At 39.4% G+C, this 18,465-nt stretch overlaps 2 protein-coding genes across 2 annotated transcripts; one reads left to right on the top strand and one right to left on the bottom strand.

Annotated features, from left to right (window-relative positions):
• Positions 1-3,360: 3,360 nt before the first annotated feature.
• On the bottom strand, positions 3,361-8,111 carry spata18 (spermatogenesis associated 18). The gene is made up of 12 exons (XM_080878486.1): positions 7,775-8,111; positions 6,454-6,559; positions 6,268-6,383; positions 6,067-6,185; positions 5,857-5,952; positions 5,642-5,776; positions 5,324-5,555; positions 5,058-5,216; positions 4,790-4,965; positions 4,461-4,584; positions 4,265-4,339; positions 3,361-3,983 (listed from the first exon to the last, which is right to left on the bottom strand). Exons 1-12 carry the CDS (start codon positions 7,859-7,861, stop codon positions 3,927-3,929), a joined length of 1,482 nt encoding a protein of 493 aa, XP_080734612.1. The 5' UTR covers positions 7,862-8,111; the 3' UTR covers positions 3,361-3,926.
• Positions 8,112-8,908: 797 nt separating this feature from the next.
• sgcb (sarcoglycan, beta (dystrophin-associated glycoprotein)) lies at positions 8,909-15,803 on the top strand. The gene is made up of 6 exons (XM_080878205.1): positions 8,909-8,950; positions 9,954-10,163; positions 10,254-10,439; positions 10,563-10,754; positions 11,979-12,107; positions 12,191-15,803. The coding sequence occupies exons 1-6, from the start codon at positions 8,936-8,938 to the stop codon at positions 12,389-12,391; spliced, it is 933 nt and encodes a 310-aa protein (XP_080734331.1). The 5' UTR covers positions 8,909-8,935; the 3' UTR covers positions 12,392-15,803.
• Positions 15,804-18,465: the final 2,662 nt, after the last annotated feature.

Raw genomic sequence — 18,465 nt, 5'->3', positions numbered from 1 at the left:
TATGGAGCCTCATTTCTTCAAAGGGATAGAAAAGGTGATGGAGAGAAGTAAGACAAAAGGGACAAGATAGGAGAGAGCAGAGAGGAGAGCCGGAAGGGGGGGCGCCCGATCTAGCTTCCCACACCTCCCCGCCGGATCGGGCTGTAGGAATGTAATGCCATTTGAAAAGTATAAGACGCAGCAGCAAAAAAAAATATTGGCGACGGCCAGTGGGCCCCCTCAGCTACCTCGTAGAAATACCTATGGTATGAATTTTAAACTAATTCGTCACTTTGTTCTCGAGTTATCACATTCACAAACTTGGCTGTCCACACCACATCAGCTGTTTAAAAATGGTTTTGGTGAAAACTGTCCCTTCTGATTTAACTGCATTACCATGCTGGACTGGGTTAAAAACGCCACTGCACTTTACAGGAAATGCCAGAGTCATCTCTATTTTCTGAGGCGGCTAAGGTCCTTCCACATCTATCGGACTATGCTCGGGATTTTCTATGAGTCTGTTGTGGCCAGTGCTATCCTCTATACTGTTGCATGCTGGGGGAGCAGGTTAGGGGTCGCAGATGCCAACCGACTCAAACTGATTGGCAAGGTCTGTAATGTTGTGGGGATGGAGCTGGACTCCCTTAAGGTAGTGTCGGAGAGGCGGATGTTGTCCAAGATAAAGACAATGTTGGATAATACCTCCCACCCACTCCATGCTGGCTGGCCACAGGTGCATGTTCAGTGAGAGACTGAGATTACCAAAAAGCACCACTGAACAACACAGGAAATCATTCCTGCCCGTGGCCATCTCCCTGCGCAACCCCTCCATCTAATGCACTGTAAACACTGCAACAGTTACATCCTTCTTGTACATGCTGTTTTCTACTCAGTAATGTTGCTGTCAATATTCTTGATATTTATTATTGAGTGATTTGTATATATTGTGCTATTTCTTAAATCTGTAACATATTGTATTGTTAAATAGTCTAGTCTTTTTCTGTTACTGTTACTGTAATGGAACAAATGTAACCCAATTAATTTCTTTAAGGATTAATAAAGTATGCTGATTCTGATTCTATATTGATGAAATTTATAAATGTTTTTTTTAATGTCTGTAGGAAATTAATTGCTACACTGAACTAAGGCTACAGAAAAAAGTCTTTAATCAATATAAAATGATACATTACAAATCAGAAAATAGTTTGGAGTTGCATCAGCCATTTAATACAAAAAACAATCATATAAGGCAGCGGTCCCCAACCTTTTTTGCGCCACGGACCGGTTTATGCCCGACAATATTTTCATGGACCGGCCTTTAAGGTGTCGCGGATAAATACAACAAAATAAAACTAGTACCGGTACCGAAAAAAAGAAGTTTTGTTCATAATACACCTGAAATGACCCAGGAAAACCGAGTTAACGTTAAAAACGATAACAAAATAACGCTGAAAACCGATAAAAACCCTGAAAACTATACATTTCACACCTGAGCCTCAACTCTCGCGGCCCGGTACCAAACGACTCACGGACCGGTACCGGTCCGAGGCCCGGGGGTTGGGGACCGCTGATATAAGGCACCATTAAAGGATACTCGCATTGCAAACCAAATCACTGTAAAATCAATATGTTTTAATTCTTCTTTAATCCGTTTGAAATAAGAAGACACGCACTGTCACACTGAATGCACCCGGATATTTTTCCCCCAAAAAACTACCACTGACCCTTCTGTTTTTTACAATGATGACGTGAACAACTCTTTACGTTTTTAGTGGAAAAATCTCATCACCATCTTATTTGAAAGTCTGATCTGGTATTACATACAGTGGGGCAAAAAAGTATTTAGTCAGCCACCGATTGTGCAAGTTCCCCCACTTAAAATGATGACAGAGGTCAGTAATTTGCACCAGAGGTACACTTCAACTGTGAGAGACAGAATGTGAAAAAAAAATCCATGAATTCACATGGTAGGATTTGTAAAGCATTTATTCGTAAATCAGGGTGGCAAATAAGTATTTGGTCACCTCAAACAAGGAAAATCTCTGGCTCTCACAGACCTGTAACGTCTTCTGTAAGAAGCTTTTCTGTCCCCCACTCGTTACCTGTATGAATGGCACCTGTTTGAACTCATCATCTGTATAAAAGACACCTGTCCACAGCCTCAAACAGTCAGACTCCAAACTCCGCCATGGCCAAGACCAAAGAGCTTTCGAAGGACACCAGGAAAAGTATTGTAGACCTGCACCAGACTGGGAAGAGTGAATCTACAATAGGCAAGCAGCTTGGTGTGAAAAAATCAACTGTGGGAGCAATCATCAGAAAATGGAAGACATACAAGACCACTGATAATCTCCCTCCATCTGGGGCTCCACGCAAGATCTCATCCCGTGGGGTCAAAATGATCATGAGAACGGTGAGCAAAGATCCCAGAACCACACGGGGGGACCTGGTGAATGACCTGCAGAGAGCTGGGACCAAAGTAACAAAGGTCACCATCAGTAACACACTACAACGGCAGGGAATCAAATCCCGCAGTGCCAGACGTGTTCCGCTGCTGAAGCCAGTGCATGTCCAGGCCCGTCTGAAGTTTGCCAGAGAGCACATGGATGATACAGCAGAGGATTGGGAGAATGTCATGTGGTCAGATGAAACCAAAGTAGAACTTTTTGGTATAAACTCAACTCGTCGTGTTTGGAAGAAGAAGAATACTGAGTTGCATCCCAAGAACACCATACCTACTGTGAAGCATGGGGGTGGAAACATCATGCTATGGGGCTGTTTTTCTGCCAAGGGGACAGGACGACTGATCCGTGTTAAGGACAGAATGAATGGGGCCATGTATCGTGAGATTTTGAGCCAAAACCTCCTTCCATCAGTGAGAACTTTGAAGATGAAACGAGGCTGGGTCTTCCAACATGACAATCCAAAACACACCGCCCGGGCAACAAAGGAGTGGCTCTGTAAGAAGCATTTGAAAGTCCTGGAGTGGCCTAGCCAGTCTCCAGACCTCAACCCCATAGAAAATCTGTGGCGGGAGTTGAAAGTCCGTGTTGCTCGGCGACAGCCCCAAAACATCACTGCTCTCGAGAAGATCTGCATGGAGGAATGGGCCAAAATACCAGCTACTGTGTGTGCAAACCTGGTAAAGACCTATAGTAAACGTTTGACCTCTGTTATTGCCAACAAAGGTTATGTTACAAAGTATTGAGTTGTATTTTTGTTATTGACCAAATACTTATTTTCCACCCTGATTTACGAATAAATTCTTTACAAATCCTACCATGTGAATTCATGGATTTTTTTTTTCACATTCTGTCTCTCACAGTTGAAGTGTACCTCTGGTGCAAATTACTGACCTCTGTCATCATTTTAGGTGGGGAACTTGCACAATCGGTGGCTGACTAAATACTTTTTTGCCCCACTGTATCTACATAGAACAACAGCACCAAAACTAACGAAAAATATTAAAAGGATAAAAAAATAAAATAAGAATAACAACACAGCATCCAACAAACACTAAAAACACTGACCAAAAATCTGTAACTCAAGTACTGGAGGATGTTAAATTAGCACCAATCACTAGCACAGTAATACAATCTGCCACTGAAATGTTGACTGATAGTGTTGAGTATGGGTCCTAATTTTAGCACCAATAAAGTGCTAGTGTGCAGGTCTTTTTTGTTCCTGAAATATGCCTTTCCTTTAAGTTCCCAAGCATCACTACAATACTGTTAGTCAAAAATTAATAGAGTAAATATAGTAGAACAACTGTTCAGTTATCTACTGGGCTAATTTTGCTTAATCTATATCATCTTATGTCCTGTAAAGCGTCCTTCCAACAATGCACACAGCCTTTGGTTGGTAAGGTTATGAACGGTTTCATTGCTTTATTTGGTAGAAGCATAAGTGTGACCATGCATTTGACTTTCAGCACATGTGGCCAAATGTCACAGGTGGCTAGCTCTGAGACGTCCAGGAGACAGGCTTCTTCTGCTGTTAAATGCCTAAAAAAGACAATGATGATGATTATACTTCCAGTTTTTGAGTAAGTTAAAGCTTAAACAAACCAAATTACATTTTAAAAAGTGATTCTGAAATACATACCCTTAGAGCCATGGGTATGCATGCACGTTGTTAGGTACAAAAAGTGAAAGGAATCATAATTTCATGAGTAGCTGAGTGATGTTATACCCAGGAAAAGAAAATTATCCCCTGTGTGACCAAAACTCCCAAGTTGTGCTTTTCTTTCTGTGTGGTTGGACTATTTAATATTATAGTGACTTACAAGGCTGCGAGTTGGGCTGAGAGAGCGAGAGCGCACAGGGCTGGTACTACTGCTTCTGCTGCGGCTTCGGCTCCACTGCAAAAACAGAAAAACCACCAGTATGCACACGAGCTTTGTATGCATCTTCGTGTCCTCACGTACCCTGTTAAATAACATCCAGTAATTGTGATATATTTAAACATTAAAAAACCAATACCAGAGCACCACTTCTAGTCACAGCCTCGCCCTTCACTATTACAGTGTTTCCTTCCATTAAGGCTGGCCACACATGGTACATCACCAGAGGAGCAGTGAACTCAGAGTCGTAGCTGCGCCGATACCTTAAGGGAAAGAGACAGGGGAGAGTTGGAAGTGTGCATCTAAGTGTTGTGGGTGACATCTACTGGTAGAGGCTTTCAGTGACAGGCTGAAGTTCAAGGAGTGATATTCTGTAGTGACTGTTTGCATCATGGAAAACATGTTACTTAAAACTTTCCCTTTAAAAAATGAACAAATGACTGCTGGGTGTACAAAAACAGGACTGACTTGATGTCATTGTATAGTTCTCCATCAGTGGCAAAGCCCAAGTCCAGTGGAGGGTCCAGTGTCTGCATGGCGAAGGCCACTCTGCATGCCTCTCTGATCAACGAACTGATGAGGACAAAGTCCACCTCTGGCGGGAAGGAGATCCGAGGGTTCACATTCATAGCATTGATGACATCCTGCAGAGATGAAAGACGATCATGGTTTCCCTCAGAACTACAGCATTTTGTTCATGAGTGTTGCACAGCACACATGAGACGCATCATCCTACATTGACGCTGGTCTGAACATCATAAAGGTCCAGGTTTCTGACGATGTAGTCCACAGCTGCATCTTCTAGACTTTCCGGCCCAAAGTGAGATGTGGACAGTGTCTTTCTGACTCGTAGCCTGAACTGACGGTAAGCCAGTTTTGCTGTCTTGAAGGATTCCTATAACAGGAAAGCAGGCAATACATACATTTCCATGAATCGCAGCAGACAGCAGATCAAATGATCAGCTCTGTGTACACACAGCTCTAAAATAGCTGCAGCCATACCACAACTGCAATAAAGATTATTCTCTGGACCATCTCCAAGTCAGAAATGTAGCGGCGAAGCAGGGCCTGGGCATCCAGACGCTCCACAGCATACAGGTCATTGAAGCGCGACACAAGGCGGGCGTGGCGGGAGGAGTTAGTGAGCTGGGCTCGGGTGGGTGACTCACTCCTTCCGGGGCTGGAAGAGCGGCTGTGCCTGGACAAAGGGCTCGGAGAACGACTCCTCACCAACCTGAGAGACAGAAAAAATCTAACATATTAATTATTTAAGACGCTGAACGGTGTCAGTGTGTGAGCGTGTAATGTTTGTGTGTGTACCTCGCTTGCAGCATGGCTTTCTCTGTGCTCAGGTAAGACACTTCGTCTCTCAACAGGCGAATCTGCCGCTCATAGTCATCGAGAGCTTCCAGCTTTCTCTTATAAATGTCCACCTGCTCATGTGCGGATCTCAAACTGAAGCACAGACACACTTCACATTAACAGAAAAACTCATACGTGCATATTAAAACAAGTAAATCATCTACATCACCTACTCAGCTTTCAGTTGTAATATTTCATCTTCAGTGGCCAGAAAGGTGGTTGTAGACTTGCTCTTTGTCTCATCCAGTTCCTTCTGAGCATCAAGCAGCCTGTTTAAACAGATCGGTACCTGTATTTACTGACCAAAGTGTAGTTAAATATGAGCCATTGAAGCTGAGGTAAGAAGGTCAGACAGTTTTTTTTAATCTATAATTTAGACTCACTCTGCTCTGACTGACTCCAGCTGTAGCCGAGCGGAGCACAGCTGAGTCTCCAGCTTCTGCAAGTCATTCTCATGGGAGGCAGAGAGCTCCCTGATCTTTCTGTCCTTCTCTGCTGAATCCTAACATTTAAAAATGATGATATATATGTCATATATATGAACACTCTGACAGATTTTCTGGTTTACTGATAGATGGAGTCACCTGGATGAGCTGTAGACTGGTGTCATCACTGACTGAGGGCCTCGCCATTGAGAAACAGGATCCGAGCCATGGTAGTAGTCGTGTTTTCAGAGTGTCCACTCCGGCATAGTGTCCACCTGATTAGTGACAAAATGTTAGAACCTGTGCTCAATAAAATAAACATAAATAAACTGATGAAGCTTGTACCTTCTGCAGCTGTAAGGTTGAGGATGGCAAACAGTTGGCCCTGGATTTTGGCGGTGATTTCAATCAGCTCACAACATCTGTTCAGATTCTGGTCACAAGAAATCACCTTGGAGGGTTAAAAAAAAGGAAACAAATTTATTTTTCCATTATCTTAACCACTTATCCATCATAGTCACATGGAGCCTTCCCCAGCTGTCACAGTGCCAGAGGTAGAGTACACGCTGTCTAGTACAAAGAAACAGACAACGATTCACTTAAAGCTTATTTAGAATCACAGATTAAACTAACATATATGTTTTAGAACTGTAGGTGGGAAAATTGCATTTGATAAAAACTGCTTAAAAAGTTTGCAGACTCTGACACAAAACTAGGGTTTTAAAACAATTGAAAAATAGCATTTCCCTGTGAATGTTATGAATGTTATTGTCCACGTTTATATAGTCGAAGGTATTGCCCTGTTCTCCCATAATTTCATTTCTTAAGCTTCACTTTTCCTGACAGAAGGTTACAGGAAAGATTTATTCACAATTTAGCCAAGCAAAAAGTAGCTCAGCAAAAAAACTCCATTGTTTTATGCCGTGTACCTATTTATTATATTAAATTTATTTAAACAATATTTAGTTTAGGAGGTTTGTTAGGTCTGTTAGGGTACGTCTCCTAGATTTTCTTTAAAAAAAATCAATATATATAATCAATTAATCGATATAGTACTGTATTGTTATATTATATATATTATGATGGTTATTTCTTTATTACTTACTTATTACTCATTTTTACTTATTAGTTTCTTATTAGCTTTATTTCGTATTAGCTGTAAACACTCGAAGGCATTTGATGCCTACGTTTGAAGTTATTGCCTCTACAGGAAGAAAGAGGAAGTGAACCATCTCAACCTGAGGCAAATATCTTTGGAGCTGTCTAAAAGTACCCATGGCAACCGGCGTCCATACCAACCAAACTCCACTGGGAAATCAAATCTAAACAAATGCATTCCTTTGCTGTATTTTTTAAAATGATTTAAAGCGTTTCCAAACTGCCTGTAACAGTTTCATTTATGATTATAATAATAAAGTGGAACAAAACAAATGAAAATCACAGGTTTAACGAATAAAAATCAGTAATGGACGAGAGCAGACAAACCTATTTGTCATGTTCTGAAGACGAGGATGCTCATAATATATCTGAAACCCTTTGGCTAAAAGGTTCAACTGTATGCAAATATACCAATTCAGTGGATAGTGATCATGGAAATAGGACTGGCTAACACGGATGAAGTTGTGTGGTCAGATTTAGGTCAATCATGACTTATTGATGAACTTACATGGTAGTCCTTGTGCCAACTCTCAAGCTTGTCCTGTAAGACGCTGAATGAAGATGTGTTGGTCAATCTCCTTAAAGTGTCAGCCATGTCGATCCACAATCCTCGGGAGGTTTTAAAAATCCCCAGGAGGAGGCCTGCAGCAGTAGCAGCAGGCGGAGGGGGGTACGTCTTAACGAGGAGTGTAGTAAAAATTCCTGGACCGGCAGCTTTCTGCACCTGCGACACGAATGCCAAGCGCCGCCTTCAGTTGTGGCAACCGAGTGAGGAGACGACGGGAGCAACGAACGCAGGGTTTAAATAAATTACTCCCGTCTCAGTCAGGCCTCTGCAGACTGTGGTCTCCCCCCAGATGTAAATACGATCGTAATGACATCCTGTTAAACGAAACCAATACCGAGGGAGTTAACTAACCCCCCTTGGGGTCAGGTGCTGCTCGAGTGGCGGTGTTGGGTCAAATCCGATTATACGATAATATGACATACTAAATTAAATGTGCAGTTCATTGTTGTATCTAAAATAATAACTGGAATAGTTATGTGTGTTGTACTTATGTATTGTAATCCAGATCAAATTTAGCAATCATTTCAATTAATGCCTTTAAATACGTTATCCTAAATATGACTTTTTGAGTGTATGATCACAATTGTATCACAATTTTTTGTGATAAAAAATGATCACTATGCTATGTACAGCTATGAAATATATATAATTAATAGTAATGTTATTACTATCTATCTATCTATCTATCTATCTATCTATCTATCTATCATCATCATCATCATCATCATCATTATTATTATCATTATTATTATTATTATCATTATTATTATTATTATTATTTAAGAATCGTGTCCGCTGCTGACAGTTCACCTGTGGAAAATATGAATGGACCGTTTCTTCTATTTTAGGATTTTTCTGTCATTGGCTGGCTGAGTTTGGAATATGCCATTTTTCAATGTCATCAAAAAATTTTTGATAGATTTTTTTTTATTTATCTGTTTTTTATATTTATTGTGTATGTATTTGTTTTCTATAGTCAAGTCATATTCAACTACCATTCAGTCCACAACTAAAAACATAATCATTATGGAGTACTGTCCCCTTTATCTGTGAAAAGTGGTTTGCTCCGAACTCTCAGCAAGCAGAAGAGGGAGGGTCAACATGGCGTCTGAACAGGTCCGTTATGTTCCGTATTTGTTGTTATTCTTGCGTTTTTCTCCGCCTTTTTTGCATTTAGTTAACGGAACACTTATATATATGTTTCTAAATAATACACAATATAAACTGGATTAATTTTTTTTTTTTTAAAGCATACTGGGCTTTTGTCTGGGCTCTATCGGAATATCAGTGTAACAGAAAACATTAGTGGCCTCTGCTATGGGTAGCGAAAGCGTCATATGGAAATAAATAAAAATCTTATTCTTTTACTAGACCTGCTGTTTGACAGCGAATTTATTACAACACTATGAAGAGAATAAAACTATAGCTGTGTAATATTGATACAGCGGAGAGCAGGTTATTTCCATTTTGCTGCCAAAATGAGTACAGTTTATTTTTAGTTATGGCCAGCGACAGGCTGTCGCGGGTATTTAACAGATGCAGAGAGGACATTGAAAACAGGGAGGAACTAAAAACTTTAATTTAAACCTAAAAAGAAAGTAGAGGCGATTCAAAAAGAAAAGAAAGTCGAGAAAATACAACAGTTGGTGCGTAAACGTGAGATTCTGGGTAAACCAATCTCAATAATCAATATGTGCTCTAAAGCTATAAAATTAGGCTTATGAGTGGATACTCTCAAATACACCCTAACAACTGTGTAATTACATTGTAAAAAGAGGAAAGGTTGTTTTTACTTTCCATTAAAACAACATGAAGGTGTTAATTAATTTAAAAATGCATGCATGTAGCTTTCATTTCTTTCTCCGTTAAAATACTCATAGGTCTTCTTATTTATAAGTTCTTACAGTATAATTAGTTTCTCTAATTGTTACTACCATTTCTTGCTATAACTACATTTTAAGTGTCTACGTTTAGAAACAGTAGGTACTTCAAGTAATTCAGTAGAGTTACGTGGTAAATGTGGGACAGTTACACCATAGATTACAGGTTTTATTATCTGTTATTACTTGTTATTAAGACTGTAAGCATTAGACCTCAGAGTTTGTTTTCTGGCTTCTAGGAAAGCTCCAATGGGCCAGTGAAGAAGTCCATGCGAGAAAAAGCCATAGAACGCCGTACTATCAACAAGGAGCACAACAGTAATTTCAAAGCAGGCTATGTACCCATAGAGGAAGAGCGTCTTCATAAGACAGGGTTAAGAGGACGCAAAGGAAACATGGCTGTGTGCATCATTATCATCCTCTTCCTCCTCGCCTTAATTAATTTAATTGTGAGTACCTAAAACATCAGTGTATTTGTCTGTGTGTTGCTTTTTTTTAGTGTGTGATCTGTATATTTTGTGCATGCTGTCGCCTCACAGATCACATTGGTTATATGGACAGTGATCCGCATCGGTCCGAATGGCTGCGACAGTATGGAGTTCCATGAGAGTGGCCTGCTGCGCTTCAAACAGAAAGCAGACATGGGTATTGTCCACCCGCTGCACAAGAGCACAGTAGGAGGCCGTAAAGACCAGGATCTGGTCATTGTTGGTAACAACAACCCGGTGAGCAATACAGAGTGTGTTACAGAGTTTAGTAAAAGCTGAGTATCGATAAAAAGACAAGAAAAGCCCATAATGCGCACACATTAAAAACTCTCCTCTTTTATTTAACATGTGTTGCTACAGGTAGTCTTCCAGCAAGGCACTACAAAGCTGAGCGTAGAAAAGGACAAGACCTCAATCGTCAGTGATGTCGGCATATCCTTCACAGACCCTCGGACCCAGACCACATTCTTCAGCACTGACTTTGAAAACCACGAGTTTCATTTGCCCAAAGGAGTCAAAGTCCTCAGTGTTAAAAAAGCTTCCACAGAAAGGGTGTGTACGGTTTCCAGTAACTCACTGATGGGTGCAATAACAAAGTATTTCATTAGTCCTGTCAGTGTTTTATAACCTGTACCAAACATTAGCTAATAATCCATAAAGGTAAAGCAAAACAGCATATTTACAGAACATGGAAAAGTCCCCATGAAGATGCTGAACTTCATCAGTGTAAACAGAAGAAAGGCTCAGTTATGAATTCATCTTTTAACCTTGTGAAAGTTGTTTTCACAAATCTACTTCAGATCTAAACATTCATAGATGCCACATCATGTGAAAGTTTAAACAAAACTGGACTATTCTAAAGAAATATATTTAAATCTGAAAATCTAGAAAGTCTATGGAGGGATATAAAGTTTACAGTTCACCATGACTCCAGTTTATCAGAGGCTGAGAGAACCTGACAGAAAAAACAGGTGTGCAAAGCTGCTAAACAAAGTTTCAAGAAAATTCGTAACAGAGCTGAATTCCAAGCAGTGGTGCCTTTCAAAAGATTCAGAATAAATAATCACAAACAAATATGTTTGCGACATATTTGTGACGCAGGTTCCAAAAACACAGCTAAAGCTAGAAAAATTTATTTTTTTACTTTTTTCCTAAACTTTCTAAACTTCTAGAATAACATGCAAAAAAGATTTAATTTATATTTCTTTATTTTCTATGAATTTTTAACTTGAAGATGTCAAAAGATGCATATTTGTTAAATTTAGTAACAATAAACTTTTGTGTACACTTTTGTAAATGATTAAACTTTTGATAAAAATGCCACTAGATCTACAAGAAACTGTCAGTTGACCAGAATGAACACAATTGTATTGCCACAAGCCAAAAATGGAAAAGTTGCCAGCATCACAGAGGAAGCAAATTTCACTGGCTAACTGCCCAGGTCACACCTCAGGCACATGTGGCTGCGCTGAGCGGGGGGTTCCCTCCTCATCCAGGCTAGCTGGAAAAGGCCCAGCACAGAGTGTGCACATAGTGTGCTATTTATTTTCACATTATACTGCCTAATAAACTGCTTAGTGGAAATACAGTAGCCTTAAGAGATATTTGCAGCCATGCTGCATCACATTTAATAAGTGGAGGAAAAAATATTCGTTAAAAATGTCTTTCACAGTATCGTTTTTATTTGATTTTATTTTTTAACTTTTTTGTTAACAGTCTTGTGTTGCTGTTCATAACATTATATTCTAAACTTCATATTCTCTCTGTGACTTTTAGATCACCAGTAATGCAGCATCTGACCTGAACATTAAAGGAGACTCTGCCATCATTCGTGGTAACGAAGGGGTCAACATCATGGGTCGGACAATCGAGTTCAAAATGGGTGGAAACATTGAGCTCAGGGCTGTGAGTATGGAATTTTTCCTACAATAAAGCCGATCGAGTAAAGGGCCAGAAGATCGATGAGTAATGATGATTTGTCTTCGCAGGAGAACAGCATCGTGCTCAATGGATCGGTCATGTTCAATGCCACGCGTTTTCCTAACTCTGCAGGAGATCTGTATTTCAATGAAGGTCAGGAGAGGTACAAGCTCTGCATGTGTGAAGATGGAACTCTGTTCCGTGTGCGGGTGAAATTTACCAACATGGGCTGCCAGACTTTAGATAACCCATGTAAGAAGGCTCACTAGGACTGGAATCTGCTATTGCATCTCAATCAGTCCACACTGAATTCAGATAAACCACTTTCAAATTTATTTTTGATAGTGTGGAGCTCTAATATATAGGACATTCATAATGGCTTGGGCATAATATCTCTGTGGGTCATGTGTCAAATTCTGTGTTTCTTATTATTTTTGCCACTTGGCCAAAGAAAAAAACTGTAGTATTTTGTTTTTCTGCAGATTTGCCAACTTGAGATGATATCAGTCTATGTTACTTCTATATAGTAGGACATGAAACACTACACGTACAAAGGCTAATGTACACTATGGAGCCCTACTCTCAAAAACTAGATTTAACTCTCTCTGGGAAGCTGGATTTAAGAAATAAATGTTTCAAGTTTACATTTTTTGAAAATGTTTAACGCCATCTGGTGCCAGTATAGAACATGACATCACCAGGGCATTTCATTAGTTTATGTTAGCTAACTAATCACAGAACCAGTAACTCAGGTGATAATAAGGACACTAAAACCAAAAAAAGCAGGGATCAAAGGGGATCACTTTTTTATTGCCCCTGGCTGCAATGATGCATTTTATGTTAAAAAAACCAAGGAAATGCTGATCAATTTCACTTTTTGTCTCTAAAGCAGTAATTGGTTCTTCGTTAATTGGCTAGCTGCATTGAAACAGGAAAATCCACCTGTTATCTGTAATGTTTGGGTTCGTAAAGCACTTTCTAAATGAGCACTGAGTGGAGGAGAGCTTGTTTGAGTCAAGTAACAGGTTGTTTTACCAGACCAACAAGCTGGTGTTAGAAACTCAGGTTTTTTTCCTCGTCTGGCCAGATGTACCTAGCAGCGCAATCAGTTAAAGGCCACAACCTGCGATCAAATTTATGCAATAAAATTTATGTATGTTTTTATGTATGTTGTGTTGTAAACTGTTTGGATGTGCATAGGAAAAGAGACTATTTTATTGCATAAATAGTGCTGATTGCATCTTGCAAACATCTGTTTTGCCAGCTGATTGTGCTTCTAGGTACACTCACCTACTGAAGAAACGGTGTGGTATCGGACAGCAGTGTGTCGGTCTGGTGAACCACCTGTCACCTGACTCAAACAGGGTCTCCTCCACACAGTCCTCATTCATAAAGTGCTTTATAAACCTTTGTAAACGAGTGTTGGTCACCTACTGTGCCTAACAGGAGGATTTTACTGTTTCAATGCAGCTAGCCAAACAACAAGGGAACCACTTACTGCTTAAGAGACAGAAAGTGAAACTGAATATAGCTTTGTTTTTGTTTTTTTTGATAAAATTTATTGTTGCAGCCAGGGACAGCACAAAAGTGATACCCTTGGACTGCTTTTTAATTTTAGTGTCCTTATTCTCACCTGAGTTACTGGTTACTAGTTAGCTAACATAAGCTAATGTAAGTCTATAAGCTGCAACCAATAGGGGTGCAACGATACACAAAATTCACGGTTCGGTTCGGTTCGATACTTTGGTATCACGGTTCGATATTTTTGCGATACAAAAAAAATGTTCATGCCTTTTTAATTTGTCATTTATTAAAATTATAAATATATATTTTAACTCAAAAGTACAGTTTTTAAATTTAATGTTGCTGAAACAACAAAGTAAAAAAAATACATCTATCTGATTGAGGAATCACTCATCTTTGGAAAAGAGAGTTTATTACAGGGAAATGGCTCTTTCCAAAATAAAAGCTATACTATACGCTTCTTCTGGGCTATACTCTCAGCAGCATATTAAACATATCAGGTCCCCATAAGGAGAATCATGTGCTAACGGCTGTCTAAATGACTCGAGTAAAGTTTGTAGCATGCGTGCTTGTTGTTTTTGTCTGCTTCCACTTGTCTTTGCACTAGGATGATGTCGGCGTAAATGTGCAGTCATATTCGTTGTGTTCCCACTAGTGCTGTCAGCGTTAATCTCGTTGAACTGACGTTAACGCCACAACACGGCAAATCTCCGTTAACGAGCTACCGCGGATCGCCCCGTGCGTGGGGCTGGACGGCCAACACGTTAACGAGCAAACTGCGCTAACGCACTAGTTCCCACCAATGTAATTGAGCATTGCATGGCACATCCGACATACTGTTTTACTTTTGTCCATGACGCACTTACCTTCAGGGTCATATGTCACATGAGAACCAAAATAGTTCCAAACGCCAGATCTGAATGAGGGTGGGGGAGGTTCAATTTGCCATGTTGCAACGAGAGCTTAACTTCAGTCTCTCTAGCTTGCCCTGCGCTCAGTGAATCTGCGTTCGACTACTCCACCTAGGCTGCACTGTCGAGCGCAGATCCACTGAGCGCTCAACACAGACAGCATCGTCAGAAGGAAAGTTGATAAAATAAATTAAAAATTTTGTATTGTTCGATACATATGCGTACCGAATGGTTCAATATCGATACGAGTATTGTTGCACCCCTAGCAACCAACCAACCCGGTGATGTCGTGTTCTGTACTGGCACAAGATGGCGCTAAACAAGATCAAAAAATGTAAACTTTAAATAGTTCTTCCTTCAATCCTCTGCAAAGACAGAGTTAAATCTATGTCAGTTTTTGAGATAGTGTAAATTAGCCTTTATACATGTAGTGTCTCATGTATGCTTTATTGGTATTATTATTGTTTTCACTCCCCTTTAGCAGTAATGAGCAGATACAATATTTATTTTTTTGGCTTGCCATCCAGTATTAATAATATAAAAACCCTATATGGGGTTTGTCTAAGATCCCATTTGCCGTTTCATTATTCCGGGCAGCTGTGTGATATTTTCTGTCATATTAGCTGACATGTGGAAGACACTACATGACTGTAATGATGTATGTAAAATTTGCAGGTAATGCAATGCACAGAGTTAATGATAAATTGTTATACATGATACATTTTAAGCCATCCAGTGATGCAGAGTAGGTTTCTTTCTGCATATCTCGGGCTGTTTAACATGCACGTGCCAATGGATATACAAGGGACTATATATCATTAGATATATGTGTAATATTTTAATTTTGTTGCAAAAGCTTTTTTAACAACAGAAGAATACAATATTGAAAAAACAGTGTGCACTACATTCTGCTACAGATTAATGCAAATGTTGAGAATTTTAGTTCATCAGCTACTGTGGGTGCAACCTATATGGGGTTGTTTGAATTTTGTGCAATATAATATATAATATTTGACTTTGCTTTGGATTGTCTTGTCTGTTGTCAACTGATGTTAACGATTACTGATGTTAACGTCAATAGTTGTTCTCAGAGCACAGACTTCATGCCTGTCATGAAAGAACAGCTTATTTGATCGAAGAAAAACCGAAGAAATAAATATATTGCGACCAGCCTTATTTGGAAATTTGTCCAACGTTTCATTGGCATGTTTGTTTCAATAAAGAAATGTGTTGCTATGTGAAAAGTGTTATCATTGTTTCAGTAAATGCGCCCACGGTCATTTAAAACCATAAAAGCGTACTGCGCCTCATTATAGCGCTTTATTGTCTAATAGAATGCAAAGTATGAAGGTTTGGTCTTCGCCATAAACTTACACCATCACAGTAAGACTGTGACAGTAAGACATTAACCAGATGTGTAAATGATTGTATGAATCGCAGAGCAGCTTCTTTGGGCAGGGACGTGTTAAGCTAGACGCAGCAAAATACACCTCAGACTTCGATCAGAACTTGCTTGAGACAGCTGAAGTAAAGCTCTCCGGGTGTGAAGAGTCACAAGGTTTCATGTCAGTTTGGCAAAGAGTGGATGCACAGGTGAGTCTTCAGTTCATTTACTGTGTGTTTACTTTTATATTTAACCTTTTTTAACCCATCACTGGTGATGAGCGTAACCCGAGGTTTTTGAAAAAGAGAAAAACCTTTTATGGGTAAATATATAAATACTTTTAGATGTGTGTCCATTAGGTTGTCTTTCAAAAAAATAAACTTACATATTCAGATTGCATAGTGTTTAAGTTGGGCTCATCACCTATTATAACGTAGACCTCATGTTCATGTAATAGCTTCATTTTTATTGCCGTGAATGCTAATTTAAACCTATCTGTGAAGCAAAAATAGTTCTTCCTTTTTAATTTATTTCTAAGTGCAATGTGACAATCTGTACTCTCAGGGCAGCTTGTGATGGCAGCACCGCAGGGGCCTTTTTTGGCCGCTGTGTTAGTCCTTGTGTCTTCGCTTCTCTGCTCCTCTTCCTCACCTGCATGTCTGCAGTCCTGCACCTGTCAGAGTGCTTTCCTGTTGAACTGTTCCTCAGCTGGCCTTTCCTCGGTGCCCCAGCACATCCAGGACTCTGTCACGGAGCTGGACTTTTCTCATAACCTCCTCAAATCTGTAACATTTCACCAGCCACATTATAACCTCAGGAGTGTGTGGCTGGGAAACAACAGTATCACACGTTTGTCCCTGTGCACTGGAAGAAACCTCGGTGGTCAACATCGTAGAGATAAATATCGCTCAAGACCTTGGACCAGACGGAAATGTGTATCTTGGGCCCCCACCCTGCAGCTGCTCTCTGTTGAGATGAATCAGCTACGCCAACTCCCAGAGGGTGAGTCAGTGTTATATGGTTGTAAACTAATAAATAAAACACTGTCAAAGCACATAAACATACACATTTTCACACGGATAAAAACTGCTACCAGTCAGCACTAACTGAAAACCTGAAAAATGTAATTAATTTCATTTAAAAGTAATTTCACTGCCAGGTGAATCTGCAGGTGTTTTAAAAGATTTCAATATCACTTAGCATTATATATGCAGTGCAGTATTTCCCGGTGCTTCAACAACACTCATCTTCTATAGAAGAATTGTGTTTTCTGGTGAATTTTCATCAAACTTTCATCTCATGCAAGGGAAAATATTTAAACTGCTGTAATAAGAAAGAACTGGAAAAAAATGATAAAAAGTACAATTTAGCACGAATAGATCGTGCATAACATTAGCAGCAGTTTAAGTTTGTAGCTAATTTTTGCTGTAAAACTCAAGGCAGCTTCTTAGTAAGGGAAAAAAATATACGTGTTTAGCATTGATTCGACAGGTATCTATTGGAAGGATGAAAAATCATTACTTTTAAATCCATCATATCATTTGGTGTCCAAATGATGATAGCAGCGCATGCTTTCTAACACTGTTGCTCCAGAATTGTTTGGTGATTAGTTTAGTTAACATCCATTTAATATTCATGTGTCATTTTGCATCCATAATGCACATTTTTTGTTGATATTATCATCCTGAAAGAGATCACTCTCTTGAGAAAACCTTCCTAGTAAGGGGAATCAAACCATGTAAGCAAAATACGTCTCCCAGAGTAAGAAGCCACTTTTCGTTTTACAGTAGGATCAAAGGTTAAAGATTTTCCTTTAATGTGTCAACCATTTGTTTATAACAATCCACTACAAGTGTAACATTTCCCACAAAAATGTAATGAAATCTAAGTATAAAGAGAAGAAGGTTGACTCAAGCAAAAGTAAAACTACCTGAAAACTGTTCTTCATTACAGTGCTTTAGTAAATATACTTACTGTACTTTACAATTCTGTTGAACTTGCACATACTGCAGAATTTAATAATCCTACAAACTACAATCACAAAATCTTTGTGCTGATATTAACGTCTAGTTAATATCAGCACAATTCTCAGCCAATATGAGTAGCAACCCATCCTAACATACTGGTCTTGCAAATTGCAGCGATATAACAATATTACATAGTATTCATAAACCACACCCAGTACATTTTGAGGTTGGTTACATGACTATGGCTGACTGTTATCTTGGGTGGAACATAAACAGGTGGTAGAAAAACTGACATATTAAATTTAACCTTCAGTATGGAACTAGTCGTGCAAGTCTCTTGTAAACATCTAAAAGTGTTTTGACTTCCAGATTCCAGACTTCCAGATTATGAGACAATTTGTTCACACTAGTTAATTGGGCCATAACTTATTGTTATCTTTAATATTAGGTAATAATACATAATGGTAAAGTTGCACACTCCTTAAAGGCACACCTTTAATTTCCTCATGGAATGTCATTGAGAAATGTCCATGAGTCACACTGGAAAGATTGGTCCA

Source organism: Rhamphochromis sp. 'chilingali', assembly GCF_963969265.1.
Source record: "Rhamphochromis sp. 'chilingali' genome assembly, chromosome: 3".
Classification (NCBI taxonomy): domain Eukaryota; kingdom Metazoa; phylum Chordata; class Actinopteri; order Cichliformes; family Cichlidae; genus Rhamphochromis; species Rhamphochromis sp. 'chilingali'.
This window is presented reverse-complemented; position numbering and strand designations above follow the sequence as displayed.